This window comes from Sarcophilus harrisii, chromosome 4, assembly GCF_902635505.1.
Source record: "Sarcophilus harrisii chromosome 4, mSarHar1.11, whole genome shotgun sequence".
NCBI classification, from domain to species: Eukaryota; Metazoa; Chordata; class Mammalia; order Dasyuromorphia; family Dasyuridae; genus Sarcophilus; species Sarcophilus harrisii.
The window spans coordinates 229,284,345-229,301,595 of record NC_045429.1 but is presented as its reverse complement, the minus strand read 5'-3'; the positions used below and the strand labels follow the sequence as shown (position 1 = coordinate 229,301,595).

The following is a 17,251-nucleotide window of genomic DNA, read 5'->3' as shown; positions in this document are numbered from 1 at the left end:
AAAGCAAAAAAATTAATTGGCAACTAAAAATCTAGTCTTAAAGAATGAGTGGGTCAGGGCAGTTAAATGGCGTAGTGTGTAGTTACAGCACCAGCCTTAAGTCAGGAGGACCCGAGTGTAAATCTGGTCTCAGACACTTCCTAGCTGCATGATCCTACCAAATCACTTAACCCCAATTCCCTCAGCAAAAAAAAAAAACTGGGTCAAAGAACAAATCCTAGAAACAATTCATGTCATTAAAGACCATAACAATAATGAAACAGCATTGCAAAATTTGTGGGTTGCAACAAAAGCAATATTTAGAAAAAATTTATTCATCTAAATATACTTCAATAAAGAGAACAAGAACAGACCAATAAACAAGTCACTAGTTAATATTTTTCTTTTTAAAAGGTTAGAAAACCAAATTGCCAGTATCAAAAATGAACAAGGTAAATGTACCATCAATAATAATAAATTAAAACAAACATGAGAAGTTATTTTGCCTAATTATATACCAACAAAATGAAAATAAGTGAAATGGGTGAATATTTACAAAAATATCAACTGCCTATGTTAATGGAAGATGAAATAGTATTCTTAAATACCCAAGTCTAGAAAAAGAAATTGAATAAGTCCTAAGTCTAGGGCACAAAAGATAATAGTACCATCCCCGAAGTAGGAAGACCTGAGTTAAAATTTAACCCCAGACATTTTCCACCCAAGTTACCCTGGGCAAGTCACTTACATAATCGTTTACCTCTATTTCCTCATCTGTAACATGAAGGAAAACCCCAAAAGAGATCACAAAGTAAAACAAAATTGAAACAAGTAAAGCAATCAAAGAACTCTCTAAGAAAAAAAAATCCCCAGAACTTCAGGGATTTTTTTCAAGTTAATTATATTAAACTTTTAAGAAATAATGAATTCCAATAGTATATATAGTATTTGGGAAAAAACTGGTAAATGAGGAGTCCTACCAAACTCTTTATATGCCACAAATAAGGTTTTAACATTTAAACCAGGAAGAACAAAACCAAAGCAAGAAAAGGACTAATTTCTTAATGAACATTGATGCAAAAATTTTAAATAAAATTTAAGCAAAGAGATTACAGCAATATACCACAAAGATCATGTACTATGAAATAGATTAGATTTATACCAGGAATGTAGGACTGCTTCAATATAAGGAAAACTATCAGTATAACTGAGCATTTCAATAACAAAAAAAAAAATAACAATTGAATGATTATCTCAACAGATAAGAGAATAAGCCTTTGACAAAATACATCCATCCCTATTAAACATACCAGGAAGCAATGGAATCAATGGAGTCTTTCTTAAAATAAGTATTACCTACCTAAAACCAGAAAAAGCCTTATCTATAAAAGGGATAAACTTGAAACTTTTCCAGTAAGAACAGAGGTGAAGCAGTAATGACGTCTATTATCACTATTATTCAGCATTACAGTAGAAATGCTACAGTAATGAGGCAAGAAAAGGAAATTGAAGGAATAAAAATAGGCATTGAGTAAACAAAATTATCATTCTTTGAAGATGATACTCTGACAGCACCCTAGAAAATCAACTAAAACAAAAATAATTTCGGCAAAGTTACAGGATATAAAATAAACCCACAAAAATTATTATTTCTTTTATATACAATCAACAAAGTCTAACAGGAAGGGATATGAGAAATTCTACTTATAATAAATGAAAACAATAAAAATTACTTGGGAAGTCTACCTGCCAAGACATCTTCAGGAACTTTAGGAAGACAATTACAAAATTATTTTGTATGCAAAGTAACAGGTCTAAACAGCTGGAGAAATATCAATTGCTCATGAATATGATTGTACTAAATTAATTTACTTATGCAGTGCTATGTCATACAAAAAAAACAAAATTTATATAGCTTGAAAAAAGTAACAAAAATTCATCTGAAAGAACAAGAGATCAAAAATATCAAGGAAATTAATGAAAAAGAAAATGAAGAAAGGCACCCAACAGTTCCAGATATCAAACTAGATTACAAAATGATAATCATCAAAAAACAAACTGGTACTGGTTAAGAAATAGAATGGTAGAACAGTGAATAGTTAAAATTAGGTAAAAATACACAGTACATTATAGTCATCTAGTGTTTTATAAACCCCAAAGCTAAGCTTTAGAAATAAAAATTCACTATCTGATAAAAGCTGCTGGGAAAAGTAGAAAGCAAGTTAGCAAAAGTTAGGAATAGACCAACATCTTACACATGTAGCAAGATATGTCAAAATGAATAAATGCTTTAGAAATAAAGTGATTCCATAAATAAATTAGAAGAACATGGAAAAAATATACTTGTCAAGTTTATAAGTACTTATGACCAAGCAAGAGATAGAAAAGATGACAGAAAATAAAATGCTTAATTATGATTACAAAGGGAAAACAAGAACCGATAAAGGTCTCAGTTCTTAAACTTATGGAACTGAGCCAAATTCATAAAATAAAGAGACATTTCTCAGTAAACAAATGGTCAAAGAATATGAACAGGCAGTTAGTTATCAGAAGAAATCAAAGCTAGCAAGAAATCACATGAAAAATGTTCTAAATCACCACTGATTATAGAAATGTAAATTAAAACAACTCTGAGGTACCATCTCACACCTAGTAGATTGACTAATATAATTGAAAAGGAAAATGAGAAATATTGGAGGGACACTGTGAAATAATCCAATCATTTTGGTGAGTAATTTGGAATTATACCCAAAGGGATATAAAACCATATTTTTCATTTGACTCAGTAATACCACTACTAGGTCTGTATCCAAAAAAAAAAAAAAATCCAAGAAACAGGTAAAAAGACCTTCTTGTATAAAAATACTCTTTTTTCGTAGTGGCGAAGAATTAGAAACTGAGGAGAGACTCCTCAGTTGAGGAGTTGCTGAATAAGTTGTGGTGTATGATTGTGATAAAATACTATTGTGCTGTAAGAAATGATGAGCAGTATGGTTTTAGAAAAACCTGAGATTTATATGGATTGATACAAAGTGAAATGAGTAGTACTAGAAGAACATTGTACAAAGTAACAACAATATTGTCAGGATGATTCACCTGCAAAAGAGTTGTGATCCAAATCAATTTCAAAAGATTCATGATAGAAAATGCTATCCACCTCTAGAGAGATTTCATGAACTCTGAACACAGATTAATGTTCCTTTATTTAAAAAAAAAAAAAAAAAAAAGCTAATATGCATAAATTTCACATGATTTTACATATATAATCATATAAAAGTATATGCCTTCTCAAGAAGGGAGGGAATTCATAATTTTTTAAATTCCTAAAAATTATATTTATTCATAAATATTTTTGTTCAGTCATTTTTCACTTATATTTCATCATGATCTATTTTTGGAGTTTTCTTGGCAAAGACATTGGATTGGTGTGCTGTGTCCTCCTCCAGTTCATTTTACAGATGAGCAACTGAGACAAAGGTAAGTGATCTGCCCAACGTCACACATCTAGTGTCTGAGGATGGATTTGAAACCAGGTCTTGTCTGAGGATGGATTTGAAACCAGGTCTTCCTGATTCCAAGCCCCAATACTCTATTTACTGTATTATCTAGTTTCTTCAGGAAATCATTTAAAAAATAAATAAAAATATATTGAAGAGTGAAAAAGAAAGAGGTGTGCTACTTGATATTAATTATTTAAATGTAATTAGGACTAGTTACTGGTACCCAACAAAGGGAAGAACACTAATGGAGTTCAACTGATGGCAGAAGTTATGATACCATAATCCTTCAGGATTATCCCTCTGAAACTTAAGAGGGGCTTATGTAATACCCTGGCTCTGGGAAATGGATATGGTATAGTGTACATTTTGATAACTGTCGGCAAATTGGTTTCTTCTATAATTCTATGTTTCATTGTATACATATAAAAACATTCTGAGAAGACTTCTTCAGGAGGTCAAAGGGACTCACAACACAAATGGTTTTTACAAGAAGTCTTTCTTAATTTTTCTGGTGTCCTCAAACTGTCTTGGAGTTAACTACTTTGCATTTATATTCTTTATGTTTATTCTGTCTAAACTTGTTTCCATCATTATAACAGAAGTTTCATGGAATAAGTTGTTTATTGTATATTTTACTTGAAACACAGCTTAGCACAGAGCTTACTTTTCGAATAATATGACTTTAGGTAACTTCAGCATCGCAATAGCAGTAGATGAAAGGGCTTAAAGTTGCCATTAAGTAATTTTATTTTAAGATTTCATCACTTAACTCTACAAATTCTGAAACTGGTGCGAAAATTGATTCATATCTTCCATAACAACAAAGCTGAACTGCACTAGGAAACCAACAAACTCTCAGAAACAAGCCCCCTCCAGAATAAGGTAATCACTTGAAATCTTAACACCATCCAGAATGATCCAGGATTTTGGTATTGAATACCTTTTTCTCAATTTACCCCCACAGTTGACTTGCAAAGTTTTATTGGAGCACTGTAAACTAAAGTATTAAACTCATAAAGCTTTCTTTTATAAAGAGCTCACAAAGTTCTATGCTTTGACTCTGTAATACTCCACAGAATACTTTATTCGCCTCCTCTTCACTCCTCCCCTCTCCCATCAGCCTGCAAATTCTTTGAGGGAAGGGATTTTATCTTTTTCTTATTCGTATTTCCCGGCACTTAGAAAAATATCTTGCACATAGTAGGTGTTTTAAAAAATCTTAGCACATAACTCTCTCCAGTAGGAAGTCTACTTGGGAAAATCAACTTAAGATAAAAAGGTTTCAGATATACTGAATGAAAACAGGAAAGAGATTATAAGAGTAAGACTGCCCAACTGGAAAGGGCTTGTCCCTCCTGGCTCTTAATCTTCTTACAACCTCTCCACCCAAACAATTAAACTACCTCAGTTTCTACTAACTCATTTGATATTCAGGTCTTTTCAATTTTTAGGATTTATAGAAAAAGATCATTGATTATTTTGAAAGAAGAATCTTTACAAATGAAATTGATGTCTGTGGCCTTTTTTCACTAATGAAGAATGCATGCATATGAATTCTTAAGTGGTTCTCTTTTCAATTCAAACTTTTTAGGTATCTGAATTTTTACAAAATGAGGAAAAGCAATAATTAAACAATAATAATAACAAAAACATACTGTAAGCTCCTTGGGAGGAGGGACTATTTTTGGCCTTAGGAATTCTATGCTGACCACAATTTCTGAGAATTTAATAAATTGCTTGTTGACTGGCTTACTATGTGCCAAGCACAAAAATACCAGTTCCTGTCTTCAGAAAGGTTACTTTTTATTATTTTTTTGCTGAGGCAATTAGGGTTAAGGGACTTGCCCAGGGTCACACAGCCAGGAAGTAGTAAGTGCCTGATGCCAGATTTGGAGTCAGGTCCTTCTGACTTCAGGGCTGGTGCTCTATCCACTACACCAACTAGCTGTCCCAAGGTTACTTTCTAAGGATAGTCTGGTCTAAAAACAGACTAGACATACCCATCTTGGGAGAAAAGGAAGAAGGAATTTGATTTGATTGGATCTACACTTATATAAACACATTATAGAATTAGAGAGGAAAGAGGTAAAATACGGCTGAGGTTTTGCAAAAAGAAAAGAAGCAGTCACTAATCAGGAAAGCAAGACCTCAGGACACAAATTCTTTTAAGGAACAAATCAATTTCTTATTCTGGCGCATCAAGAAAGTTAGTCTTGCTACATAACCTCCAGACTACTGGAAATTCTAGCTCAGTTTCAAAACCCCTATCTTGGGAAACAATTGCATTTTTCAGCAACTGAGCAAAAAATTCACAAAGTCAGCTCCAAACTAATTAAAGCATGTTTTACATTGGGGAATTTACCTCAGCTTTCTTCTTGCTATCCAGGAATGCTACCAGCTTTTTATCTTTTGCTCTAAGAACAGTAAGCAGCTAAATACTGCCCTTCAACAATGAGTAAGTTAACCCATCCCTTATAGTTCTACTCATCATCGCAGTGAAGCATCAAACCAAAACATCTTCCTGTTTTATTAGTAGGATTCTATTAGTAATATAAATTCTAGCAGATCAAGGACGATCTCTTTCTGTACTTGTATCTCCAGCATTTAGCACAGTGTCTGACATATATTAGAGGCTTACTGTTAAATGATTCCTTTACACACACAGTAAGCATACTTAATAAAAACTTTTCATGTACATCTTGCTTCTCTTCCATTTCCCACTAAATAACAAAATTAAATTCTTAAGCTTATGCCTACTTTCTCTTCTTAACCTGATATATGTATAATTAAATCTAATTTAGGTTACATACTATTAAATACTCCTTCAAAACCCTACTGTATGGGCTTACCCAAGTTTATACTATAATATAATGAAAAAATTACAAGGCTACAGCTTATTACCTAAAAGATCATCTCACTAGCTGGCCAAACATTATAATGTAAACAATAACAAAATAAACAACAAATTCACTTAATTACTTCTATGTGGGCTTGTAAATTCCAACAATTCTATTAAAAATTAGTCTCAAAACAAAAAGGCTTATGTTTCACAATTTTCTGGTAGAACATAAGTCTTCCAAAAACACACAAGGTGTTTGTTAGGTTTTTAATAAAATAAGCTTGATTTTTCCTGAAAAATTCTCCTCCCCCCAATTTTCATTAAGTTATTTTTAACAATAACATTTCTTGCTAATTCCCATAATTTTATTCTTCGGATATCCACAAAATATTGACATTCCTTTTTCATTCAGTTTCCCTAGTACTCAGAAACAAACAGAAAAAACCTTCAATAAATAAGTTTTTTCTTTAATATAGGTCCAAGATTCTCTCATTCTTTTAATAAAGGTTTGCTGCCACCTACAGGGATGCTAGTTAATTATGATTTTAAAATAACAACTTCCAAGTTTGTCTTTCTCTTCAATCAATAAAATTCAAATCTCTCAATTTTTTTATATCCTGGCACTATCAAAACAATACAAAAATACTTCAATTCCTAGTGAGTTGCAAGCCAAGAAAAGAGGGAAAAAAACCATGATACCTAATGAATAATTCAAAGCTAATAAATCTACTATAACCAGAAAAATACTTTTGGTATGATTTTCAAAGAAATTTTTGCTTCACTTTCCAAAAACCCCAGCATTCCATCTCCTATTTCTGTATCTTTTCACAGGTTTGTTCTCTATACCTGTGTGGAAAAAGTGAAGAACTTACAGATTAAACACATATTGATAGTAACTGTTAAAATTAGTTGAAGCTTTAAGGCCTTAGTTTCGGCTTTTCCGGAGTCACATGATTTTAGATAAGGCCTGGACTACACTCCATTGTCCAAAGAAGGGTTAAAAAAAAGTATAGTGGCCATACATCACCTTATCTACTTGCATTCCACTGACCAAATAGGGGAATCGAGACTCATGTAACCAATCACAACAAAGAGGGGGGGATTTTGGGGGTTCTTTGTCTGAAATGTATAAAAACTGTGACCACTCTCAAGAAGTGGCCCTCCTGTGAGCTTCGGCTCATTGAACAGGATGGTTGGCTACTAGAGATTCTAATAAATAATTCTGCTTTCTATGAGTGATCTCCGAGTAGTCATTTTTGGGTAGGGGTCTTTTTATGTCCCACACGTACCAATTTATCCTCCATTCTCTCCTTACACCTCAATTTCCTGGACTCTTTTGATTTCTTCAAAATTCATCTAAAATACCATTTCCTCCATCAAGTCTTTCCTGATCCTCCTTGTTGTGGTTCAGCATTCTATGGAGACAGAGGACTTCACTTTAAATTCATTTATGATATTTACTACCTGTGTGTGATCTAAAGTATCATACTGGATCTTATTTTTCTCATCTGTAAAATGGGAGAATTAAACTAGTTAACATCTGAGGTTTCTCCTACTTCTGGATATATGATATGATAGTGACATCAAGTTGCTTTTTATTTATCTGTTGTCATGTTATATTTGCTAGTAGAACATAGCATATAAATTCCTTAAGAGTAGGATTTGTTTTTCTTGTTTTTGTCTTCTCATTCCCAGCACTTTGCATGATCCTTCTGAATAGTAATTGCTTAACCAACAGTTTCAAATAAGGATTAATATTGTTTAATTTAAACAGTATACTAAGTAAGTCACAGTCCCCCTGTTTTTATAGAGTTTTGGTAGCTTATTAAACATGCAAATTACTTAATACTTCATTGATTTTGTGGTATCTCTGAAGGGGGTATTATCACTCAATACAAATTACAACCCATTTATACATTCTAAGCATATGCTACTCTTGTCCATGTTCTCTTCCAAAGAGGATCTACTCAAAATGTTAGACAAGGCTATTTACTAACCGTGTGACTCTGAACAAATCATTTAAGTTGCCTGAGTTTATTATCTGAAAAATGGGGATAAAAGAACTATTGTGAAGATAAAAGGAGAAACTTGTAAAGATAGAGCTTTGAAAAACTTAAAAGCATAATTAATAGCTATTATCATTATCATTTTCTATCCCATGGATACTTGTAGAATATCTTTTTTTATCTCTTGCTCCAACCAGATGAACAGCCACCTCCTTTTCCAATTACACATTTTCTCCCTGATATCTCTCTCTCTCTGCAAAGGTCATTGGAAATAAACTGCAGCTAACCTATATTTAATGTTTCTCCATTGTCCTCTGATCACCCATGACTTTGATTTCATTGAATAAATGTAACACCTACAGTATAGATACTATGCTAAGTGCTGAAAATGCAAATACAAATTAAGCTCCTCCCCAAAAATAGCCTATTGTATGCTAGTACAGAGAGAAGACACATATAGATAAAAAGCCAAGAAAGGGAGCTTTGACTTAAGAAATCACAAAAATGGTGAATGAAACCATAAAATTAAAAGTAGAATCTTTCCATAAGGATTGGAGGTATTTGATTTGGTTCCAAGAGTGAAAAGTGGAAATTGGAGAAATCTTGTGTTAAAAAATTAAGTTAATGGTAAATATCTATGATATTCAAAGAGGCTAAGTATCATTACTGAGACTAGGGGATAAGAAAAGGTTGTTTATGGTAAAGATGTTACTTAATCTATGTGAAATAAGGTATGGACCAGTATAGAGAGAGAGTTAGTAACTGAGGGTTAATAAATAGAGCACACTCTTAAGTTCAAGGAACAGCAGGATCCAAGATGAAGTAGGACAGAAAGGAAAGCATATAAGTAACAGAAAAAAGGCATTTAATTAGAACAAGCCTCATAAATCCATCCTCTGAAAATTCTCAAAAATGACAGCTAATGAACCCAAATTGATACTGGCTACTTCCCTAAATATCCCAGTATAGAAACTATGGAATCCTAAAATTGAAAGTAACCTCATAGGCCCATTTATTCCAACATACATATTAAAAAAAGGAATTCCCTCTACAACCAAAACAGAATTTTTTTTTAACCTCTCTTTTAGCCTATTTCACTGATTACTACAAGTTTCTCCTCTAAGGTCAAGCAAAACAAATCTAATCCCTCTTCCATTTGACAGCCATTCAAATATTTGAAGACTATTTATTATGCCTACCTCTCCTCTCTCCTAGAGGGTAATCTTGAACTACTCTAGGCTGAGCTTCCCTTATTACTTTATTCAGTCTTTTTCTGGTATGATCTTGAGGGTTGTTAATATCTTGGTTTCCCTCTCACTATTAACATGGGTCTCAAAGGTTATCTAGTCCAATCCACATATCCCTTCCACAACATATCCAAAATGTGGTCATTTAGCCATTGCCTCACTGCATTCAATGAGGAGAGAAACTCATTACTATTATTCAAGTAGCCCATTTCATTTTTAGACAACTCTAGTTTTTAATCCTCCCCTCCTTTACATCAGTAAATAGGGAACTGGAAATTGGAAATTGCTATTGGTTCATAATTGTGTCCTCAAAAGCAAAAACAAAACAAATCCCTAAATCTTTTTCCATATTACAGCTTTCGAACACTTGAAAAAGAATGTCTCCTTTCTCTTCTCTAGGCTAAACAGCCTCATTCCTTATGTTCATCCTCATATGGTATGATAAACTTGAGGTTCTTACCATCCAGATTTTCCTCCTTTGGACATTCACCTACTTATCAAACTCCTTTCTGAAATTAAATAAAACACTATCACTATCACCTCTCTCCATTTATGTGAAGATCAATTCAACTCATCAAACAATAATTTAATTTTATAATTAAAAGATGTAAAGGCAATTTGGCAATAGGTCTCAAGTCTCAGTCATGATAATATATAAAATTTAAGAATGTATATAAAGGGCTTTAAAAACAAAGTACTCTATAAAATTAGCTGTTAACTTCATCTTTCCTACCTACCTACTAATTTTTTCTCTGTATTTGTTTCTGTATTTCTGACTTTTCCTTTTTATTTGTCTTTTCAAGTCTTTCTTTCCTCTTTCTCCTTTTAAGTGACATAACACATAAATACATTTTTAAAAATTACTACTACTTGTTTATACTATTATTGTGTTATTTCTCTTTTTTAAAAAACAAATTGTTTAATTTACTAAATAAGGGTGTTAGCTTCTCCAGTCTTCATTTAAAAAAAAAAAAGAATAAATGAACCAATCTATATTTCTTTTAGGAAAAGAATCAAGTCACTACTTTTGTGGCTCTCAAAAGTTAAAAAAAAAAAAAAAAAAGCTCATCATTTCAAAATGAAATCATTAATCAACTACTTTCACATTCTAATTATTATTAAATGCCATGAGCAAATTAAAGAACTAAAACATGAAGAAATTAAAGAACTAACTAAGAAATTGGGGTAGGGGAAGGGAAGAGAGAAATTCTAACCTGGTAGGTATTTCCATCTGTTCTCATACATTCCACTGGGCAAACATCCTACAGTAAGATAACAAACACCAATCCATCCCCAGCATCTTGTCAGTTCACTAATAGTCATGTCTTCTTTGAACTTGACCAGTTTGTCAGCAGTTTTCACATAGCTACAGAACTAAAACTTAACCTATTATGGAATGATAACTACAAAAAATTTCTTTTCTAGCAACAAGTTATATAGGCATATATGACCAATCACCTATTATAAATTAGTCAAACAGTGTTATGGGATGAGTTAGAGCAATAGAAACAATATTCAAATTTTATATAAGCGGTGATTTTGGAACAAAGTTTCAAAACATATACAAGCAAGATTTACTAATAATATCTAAATGATATAATCTATATCTTGGATAAAAATAATATCAGGCTGTCAGGTAATGCTTATAGCAGGAATGACTTTTTTTAAAATTATAGAGCAAAAATGGGTAATTTGATAAAAATTTCTTTACATTTGTAACTTACTTCACTAACAGTTTGAATCTGTATCTAGCTAAGCTAAGCTTATAGAATATAATTGACTAATATTTATTAAAATAACACAAATAAGCAGTACTCAAGTATACATAACTTTCATAAAGTTTTTAAAATTGATTTAATAATAGATGCCTAGAACCCCTCATTTATGGCTATAAAATTAGCAATCCTATATAAAGAAAAAAAAAGGCATAATATGCCACTATCTCAAACTCACAAATGAAGAAATATGGAGATTTATAATCTTGAAACCTTATGTACTTAATCTCCATTCCAGCTACTCCATAGCTTGTGGGAATTTCCAGCTGACACATTCAGACACAACCCTCCAATAACAATTCAGGCAATTTTGATTCCAGGCAATCAAAAGTAGCTCTTCATAAATAAAAGAAAGGACTTTTGACTAGAACTAGCATTTCATGAAAGCCATTAAATTTCTATTTTAATTCCATAACAATGAAAAATGAATGTTAATAAAATTTTTATAAATGTACTTATTTTTAAATGTTTACCTGACAATAACCAATAAAAAGTTATATTAATATTTGAATTTAGTGGAGAAAAGTAGAAAGTAACACCAAAGGATCAAATGATATTTTTAGGCTACTAATATATGGGTTTTTCTTACTATCATTCTTTTGCCTCCTTAATAAAGAAGAAAACAACTAAACCTATGACCCAAAAAGAAAAAAGACTCAAAACATGAAATTATTCATAGCAGCTCTTTTTGTGTTGACAAATAATGAGAAACTAAAGGAAATACATTAATTGGGGAAAGGTCAAACAATTCATTTGCCTTTTTAAGCATATGAATGAATAAGCATAGAATACTAACATAACATAACTGTCAAGGGGATTGTTTCAAAGAAATTTGGGAAGAGATGCATAAAATGATATAGATTGAAATAGGAACTAGAAGAACAATTTATACAATAATATGTTGTAAAAATTAACAACTGTGAAAAACCTAAAAATTTTGATCTACCCAACTACATAATTCCAGAGAACTAAGGACCAGAAATGCCACTCACCTGCCCGAAAGCATAAGACAAGACATTTTTTAAAGGGCCAATATGGAAATTTGTTTTGTTGGCCACTGCACGTTTGTTACTGCATCTCCAAAAGCAACTATTACAGAAGAACTCAGTTGTTCACCACTCTAATACCCCCAAATTCCCAAAAGGTAGAGTATTAGAGGATTATTGGCTTTTTTTGTCTGTCTATGGGACATTAACTTAAAGAATAATTATTTTTACTATCTTTTCTACAAAACTTCCAAATTAGATATAACTTTTCTTAAAGATAGAACTGATTACAAAGTATATGCAATATACATACATATTAAAATATTAAAGTATACATACAATGAGTGTGTATGTGTATATAAATATATAAACTATGTATAAGTATAGAGTTCTTACATATAATACTTATAAATTGAATTAGAAAAAACAGAATTATTAGAAATAAAATTGAATTCTAAAATTACATTTTAAAAGATTTGACAATTTCCCATAAAGTACTAAATCTATTTTGGGGAAAACACAGTAAGTAATGGCCACTCTGATGGGTTATCAATTTTTAAAAAAATTTTAACAGTTATCTTTGTCATGTTAAAGTGACAATACCTTTGCCAAGAAAACCCCCAAAGGGGTTTGTGAGGGTATCTTTGACAAGAAAACCCCAAAAAGGGTCTACCAAGGATCAGATATGACTAAGCAACAAATCAAAGTGAATTTTAAATATATATATATATATATATATATATATATATATATATATATATATTTGTGTACACACACACACACACACACACACACACACTGTTAACCAATATTAACATAATACATAATAGCATAATCATGAAATTCTCTTCCTTTCAATTTATGACTATTTTGAGAGTATTTCAGATGCAAATAATATGCATTAGTACATGCCATTTTAAATTTTTGGTTATCTTTGCTGGATCTGAGTCACGCAGTATCTTCAATTAAGCCCACTTAGTATATCCCTCCTATGAGCAAGGCACTGTTCGATAACTTAAAACAAATAAATTATTGCCCTGAATTATATATTAAAGCACCATAGAGAACAGGCTGAGATTGAGTTCCACTTTGAAATTTGGCACACTGCTTAAAATATTTAGTAAATTTCACTTATTTTTATTTCACAGGGAAGTAATGAAAATTAAGAAAAGAACAAGTAGATCCCTAATCTTAAGTGATTGCTGTCAGTTTTATTTGGATTAGTGCCTGAATTTTTTTAAAGTGGGAATAAGGTTAAATTCTCTACATCCTGCCCATTTAGCCGTTTTTACAGATGAATAGATATATAAGAAAGGTAGAAAAAGGTTTCAATTTACAATCAAATTTACATAACTGGAGATTTAATATAATTTACAGATAAAATATCCCATTGCTAGCTGCCAGCTGCAAAAGTGGAAAGGGGAATTTTCATTTTAAAATTCACTAACCCTAAAATTCCTGGTTCAATAAATCAAAAAACTAAGAATTAAGCCAATACTTTAAGGCAATAAAGTAATATTTAATAATTTGCTGCTCTATTCTCTTTCACCCTGATGAACTTAAAAAAACACTCTGAAAGTATAAATTATTCACAACAATGAACTCTCTTATATAATACTGCTAAATAAACCTTCCTTTTCTTTACTTCCAGAGGGTTTTTTTTTTTTTTTAAATCAGAAACAAACCCAAGGAGAAAGCATTCAAATGCCAGTTTTTATATACTTTGGGAGTCTTTATGCAAAATAGCAAGAATTTTTTAAAAAGTTAAGAACAAAGGCCAACACTTTAATACATTAAATATTCTTTCCTTAACTTTACAGAGAAGAAATATCCATATGACGTTCCTTTTAAGGTTTAAAACCAAACAATTTTCTACTAAGTTACGTAATGAAAAATGAATCCTTGATACACTTATAAATTAAAATTAAAATTCTGTTGTAAAATCTCAAACTACAAACCAATTAAAATGATTTTTGGATAACTACTAGAGTTAAAGAGAGAGAGTCTAGTGTAATGGATAGCCAGATAGCCTCAGAGCCAGGAAGACTTGGTTCAAGCAAAGATTCTGACATCCATTAACTTAAGAACTGTGAGCAAGTTACTTAACCTCTCAGAACTTTAAGCTTAAATTATGGAGAAGTATGATGCCAAGTCCGTTCTCAGTGGCAAACAAAGTTTCTTCATCCAGAGAACTCTTATAGTCACTAAATCATAGGTTTAATATCTCCATCTTACCAAAGTTTAATCAAAATTATATGTGTTATACATATAATAACTGCATGACAGTATAAATACATCTATCAAATATTTCCAACACTCTTGAATGAGGACAGATATTCTTCATACCAAACCTTAAACAATGGCACATCAATTTACAACAAAAACCCAAATGTTTCATGTCCTTTTTTTAGCTTAAAAGAATAAATAAAAACTATGTGAAAAGCTTTAGGATTACAAATGCCATGTATTTATCAATATAGCTATAAAAAATTTAAAGTTATATCTTAGTTATATTAAAAACTCTTAAGATGTGAACTGTGGCCTATTATTTGAATTTTTTAAAATGATAAATAAAATAAGCACTTACAGTAAATATTCTCCTTCCGGTTCGATCAAAAGTTACACAGTATACAGAAGATAAATGTCCAAGAATTCTTTTGTGCATTTTCATGTGCTGATATACTGCAGTAGGTACAAGTCGCTCAAGTCTGTACTTCCCATTCAGTCTCCTTGAAAACAAAGTATCCGCTAACAAGAAAGAGGGGGGGAAAAGATTTCTAAGTAACATCAGGATTCAGTTTTAAGACTATATTTTGATTACACTTAGTTAAAAGGAAGTTTTGTATTCATTATTCCTTGGTACAGATATTTATATAGTAAATATTAACATTTATATAGAACCTAAGTCATTCTAACCAATACAAAAATTTAAAAAGATATTTATATATTAAATCATTTAATCTTCATGATTTAAATGGGTATAGCAGTCATCATTAATCCTACTTATTCTACATATTAAAAATGTGACTTTCCCAATGTTATACAGCTGCTCAAAAGATTAAAATCCTTCGTCTCTAAATGCAGATTGTTAGAAACTATAAGGGATCCTTAGAGATTACCTAGTTAGTCACCTACTTAGAGCTATATAACAATTTAGAACCCAAGTCCAGACCAAAGGAGGAATGATAATTTAGATATTATCTCAAAGTGATCTGAATGGCTTTAAAATTACTTTTATTATTAAAATGGTAAAATGATTCTAATTTTCACATTTCATTAAACAGCAGCTCATAGGCTTTAAATTTTATATGAACAATTATATTCATAAAATCTCCATAGAAATAAGCTCCAAGAAAAATGTCAAGGAATTTAATTTCAAAACAATGAATTTATCAAGTATAAAAGTGTACATACATTTCACTTAAATATAATCAAGTTTTCTACAGAAATTATCCTTTATCATCAGTTACTGACGCTGCTGTTTTAGCTAGTTATTTCCATGGCAGCTATAGTCTTGTTGCAAATATTTTTCATTAGTATACTGCATTATGTGATAGACAAGTGGCCCGTGAAATAATATAGCTTTGCAGCACACATAAAACCCCATTTTCCCAACTTTTTTTTTTTTTTTTTTTTTTTTGCCATTCTAAGGACAATCTGCGTGTCACCCTCCTTTAATTATAACTTCCTTCTCAAAGTTTCTATCTAGAATGCCAAGATTGACAACGATTCAGCTTCAACAATATGTTCACTCAATGGTCACTGAACAAAGATTTCACATTCAGAATAGCAACACTCAAATGGAATTGATTAATGGTTTAACAACAATGTTAATTCTGAGCATCTTCTGCCCCACTTCCAGAAATGTCTGCAACCAGCAATGCAGAAGTACAAGCAGCCTACACAGGACTATGGACCATTTAAAAAATGTTCCCCGTTTTGTGGGATGCCATGGCTAAAAATAATTTCATCACCATGAGCCTAGCCTATTGATATTATGCCCATCTACATACAGTTAATTAAGACTGCTTCTCAGAAAATGACTACCCTTGGGATCAAACTTGAAGCCTTTCAACATGGCAGAACCTGCCTTTTGTACTCCACTGATATAACCTTCTAAACCTAAGGTCATGTGGCACCACAAAGAATCATCAGAGTATGATTTTAGTGTAGGACATTTAAAGTATAATATTTATATTCAAGACTCATAAAACTTCAAGGTTCTTTTAGAAGAAAGCCTACAATTTTGCATACCATACAACAACTATCTCACTACCCTTAAAAGACATCTATCTAGATTTTGTTTATAATCTTTCTATCAGAAACATATCTCACATACTATTTCATTTCATTGCTAACCAGATCCAGTTATTAAAGTTATTTCCTGTTCAGCCAAAACCATTTCCCTGTGACTTCGATTTACTGATATTATCTCTGACTTCTGAGATAAACACATACTTTCTTCTACCTTCCATAATCTTTCAAATATCTTAGGATCTCTTTATCCCCCAAATTTTGTTTTTTCAGGTCTCAAAGTCTTAATACAATAACAGTGGCAAAACTGGCTTCTTCAAACAAGGGGTCTTATCAGAAAATTCAGCTTTGGCAATGTTTAGATGCAATTTAGTCTGAGTCCCTTCCCTTCCCCCCAAAAAACCCTGCAGATGGGCTTCCAGTGTCTTTAAAAACTATATGTTAATAACTATTTACTTAATGATACATAGAAATTAGTGAATCAACTGGTGTGGCTGTTTGCTTTAAGCAATTTAGTACAAGTTTACGCTATAATCCCTACCCTCAAGAAGCTTACAATCTTATTGAAAAAGAAATTACCTACAGGACACAAATACAGAATATTTCTTCAGTATTTCAATTATATTATAATTGAGATACAAATATGGGTACTTTTATAAACAGAG

At 31.5% G+C, this 17,251-nt stretch overlaps 1 protein-coding gene across 4 annotated transcripts in view; it reads right to left on the bottom strand.

Moving 5' to 3' along the window:
• Nucleotides 1–17,251, bottom strand: part of PHIP (pleckstrin homology domain interacting protein) — a 171,570-nt gene that overhangs the window by 119,454 nt on the left and 34,865 nt on the right. For all 4 annotated transcript variants that reach the window (XM_031964603.1, XM_031964604.1, XM_031964602.1 and 1 more), the window contains one exon: nucleotides 14,920–15,080. In XM_031964603.1, coding sequence (XP_031820463.1) covers nucleotides 14,920–15,080 — 161 coding nt within the window. The remainder of the gene's footprint in view (nucleotides 1–14,919; nucleotides 15,081–17,251) is intronic.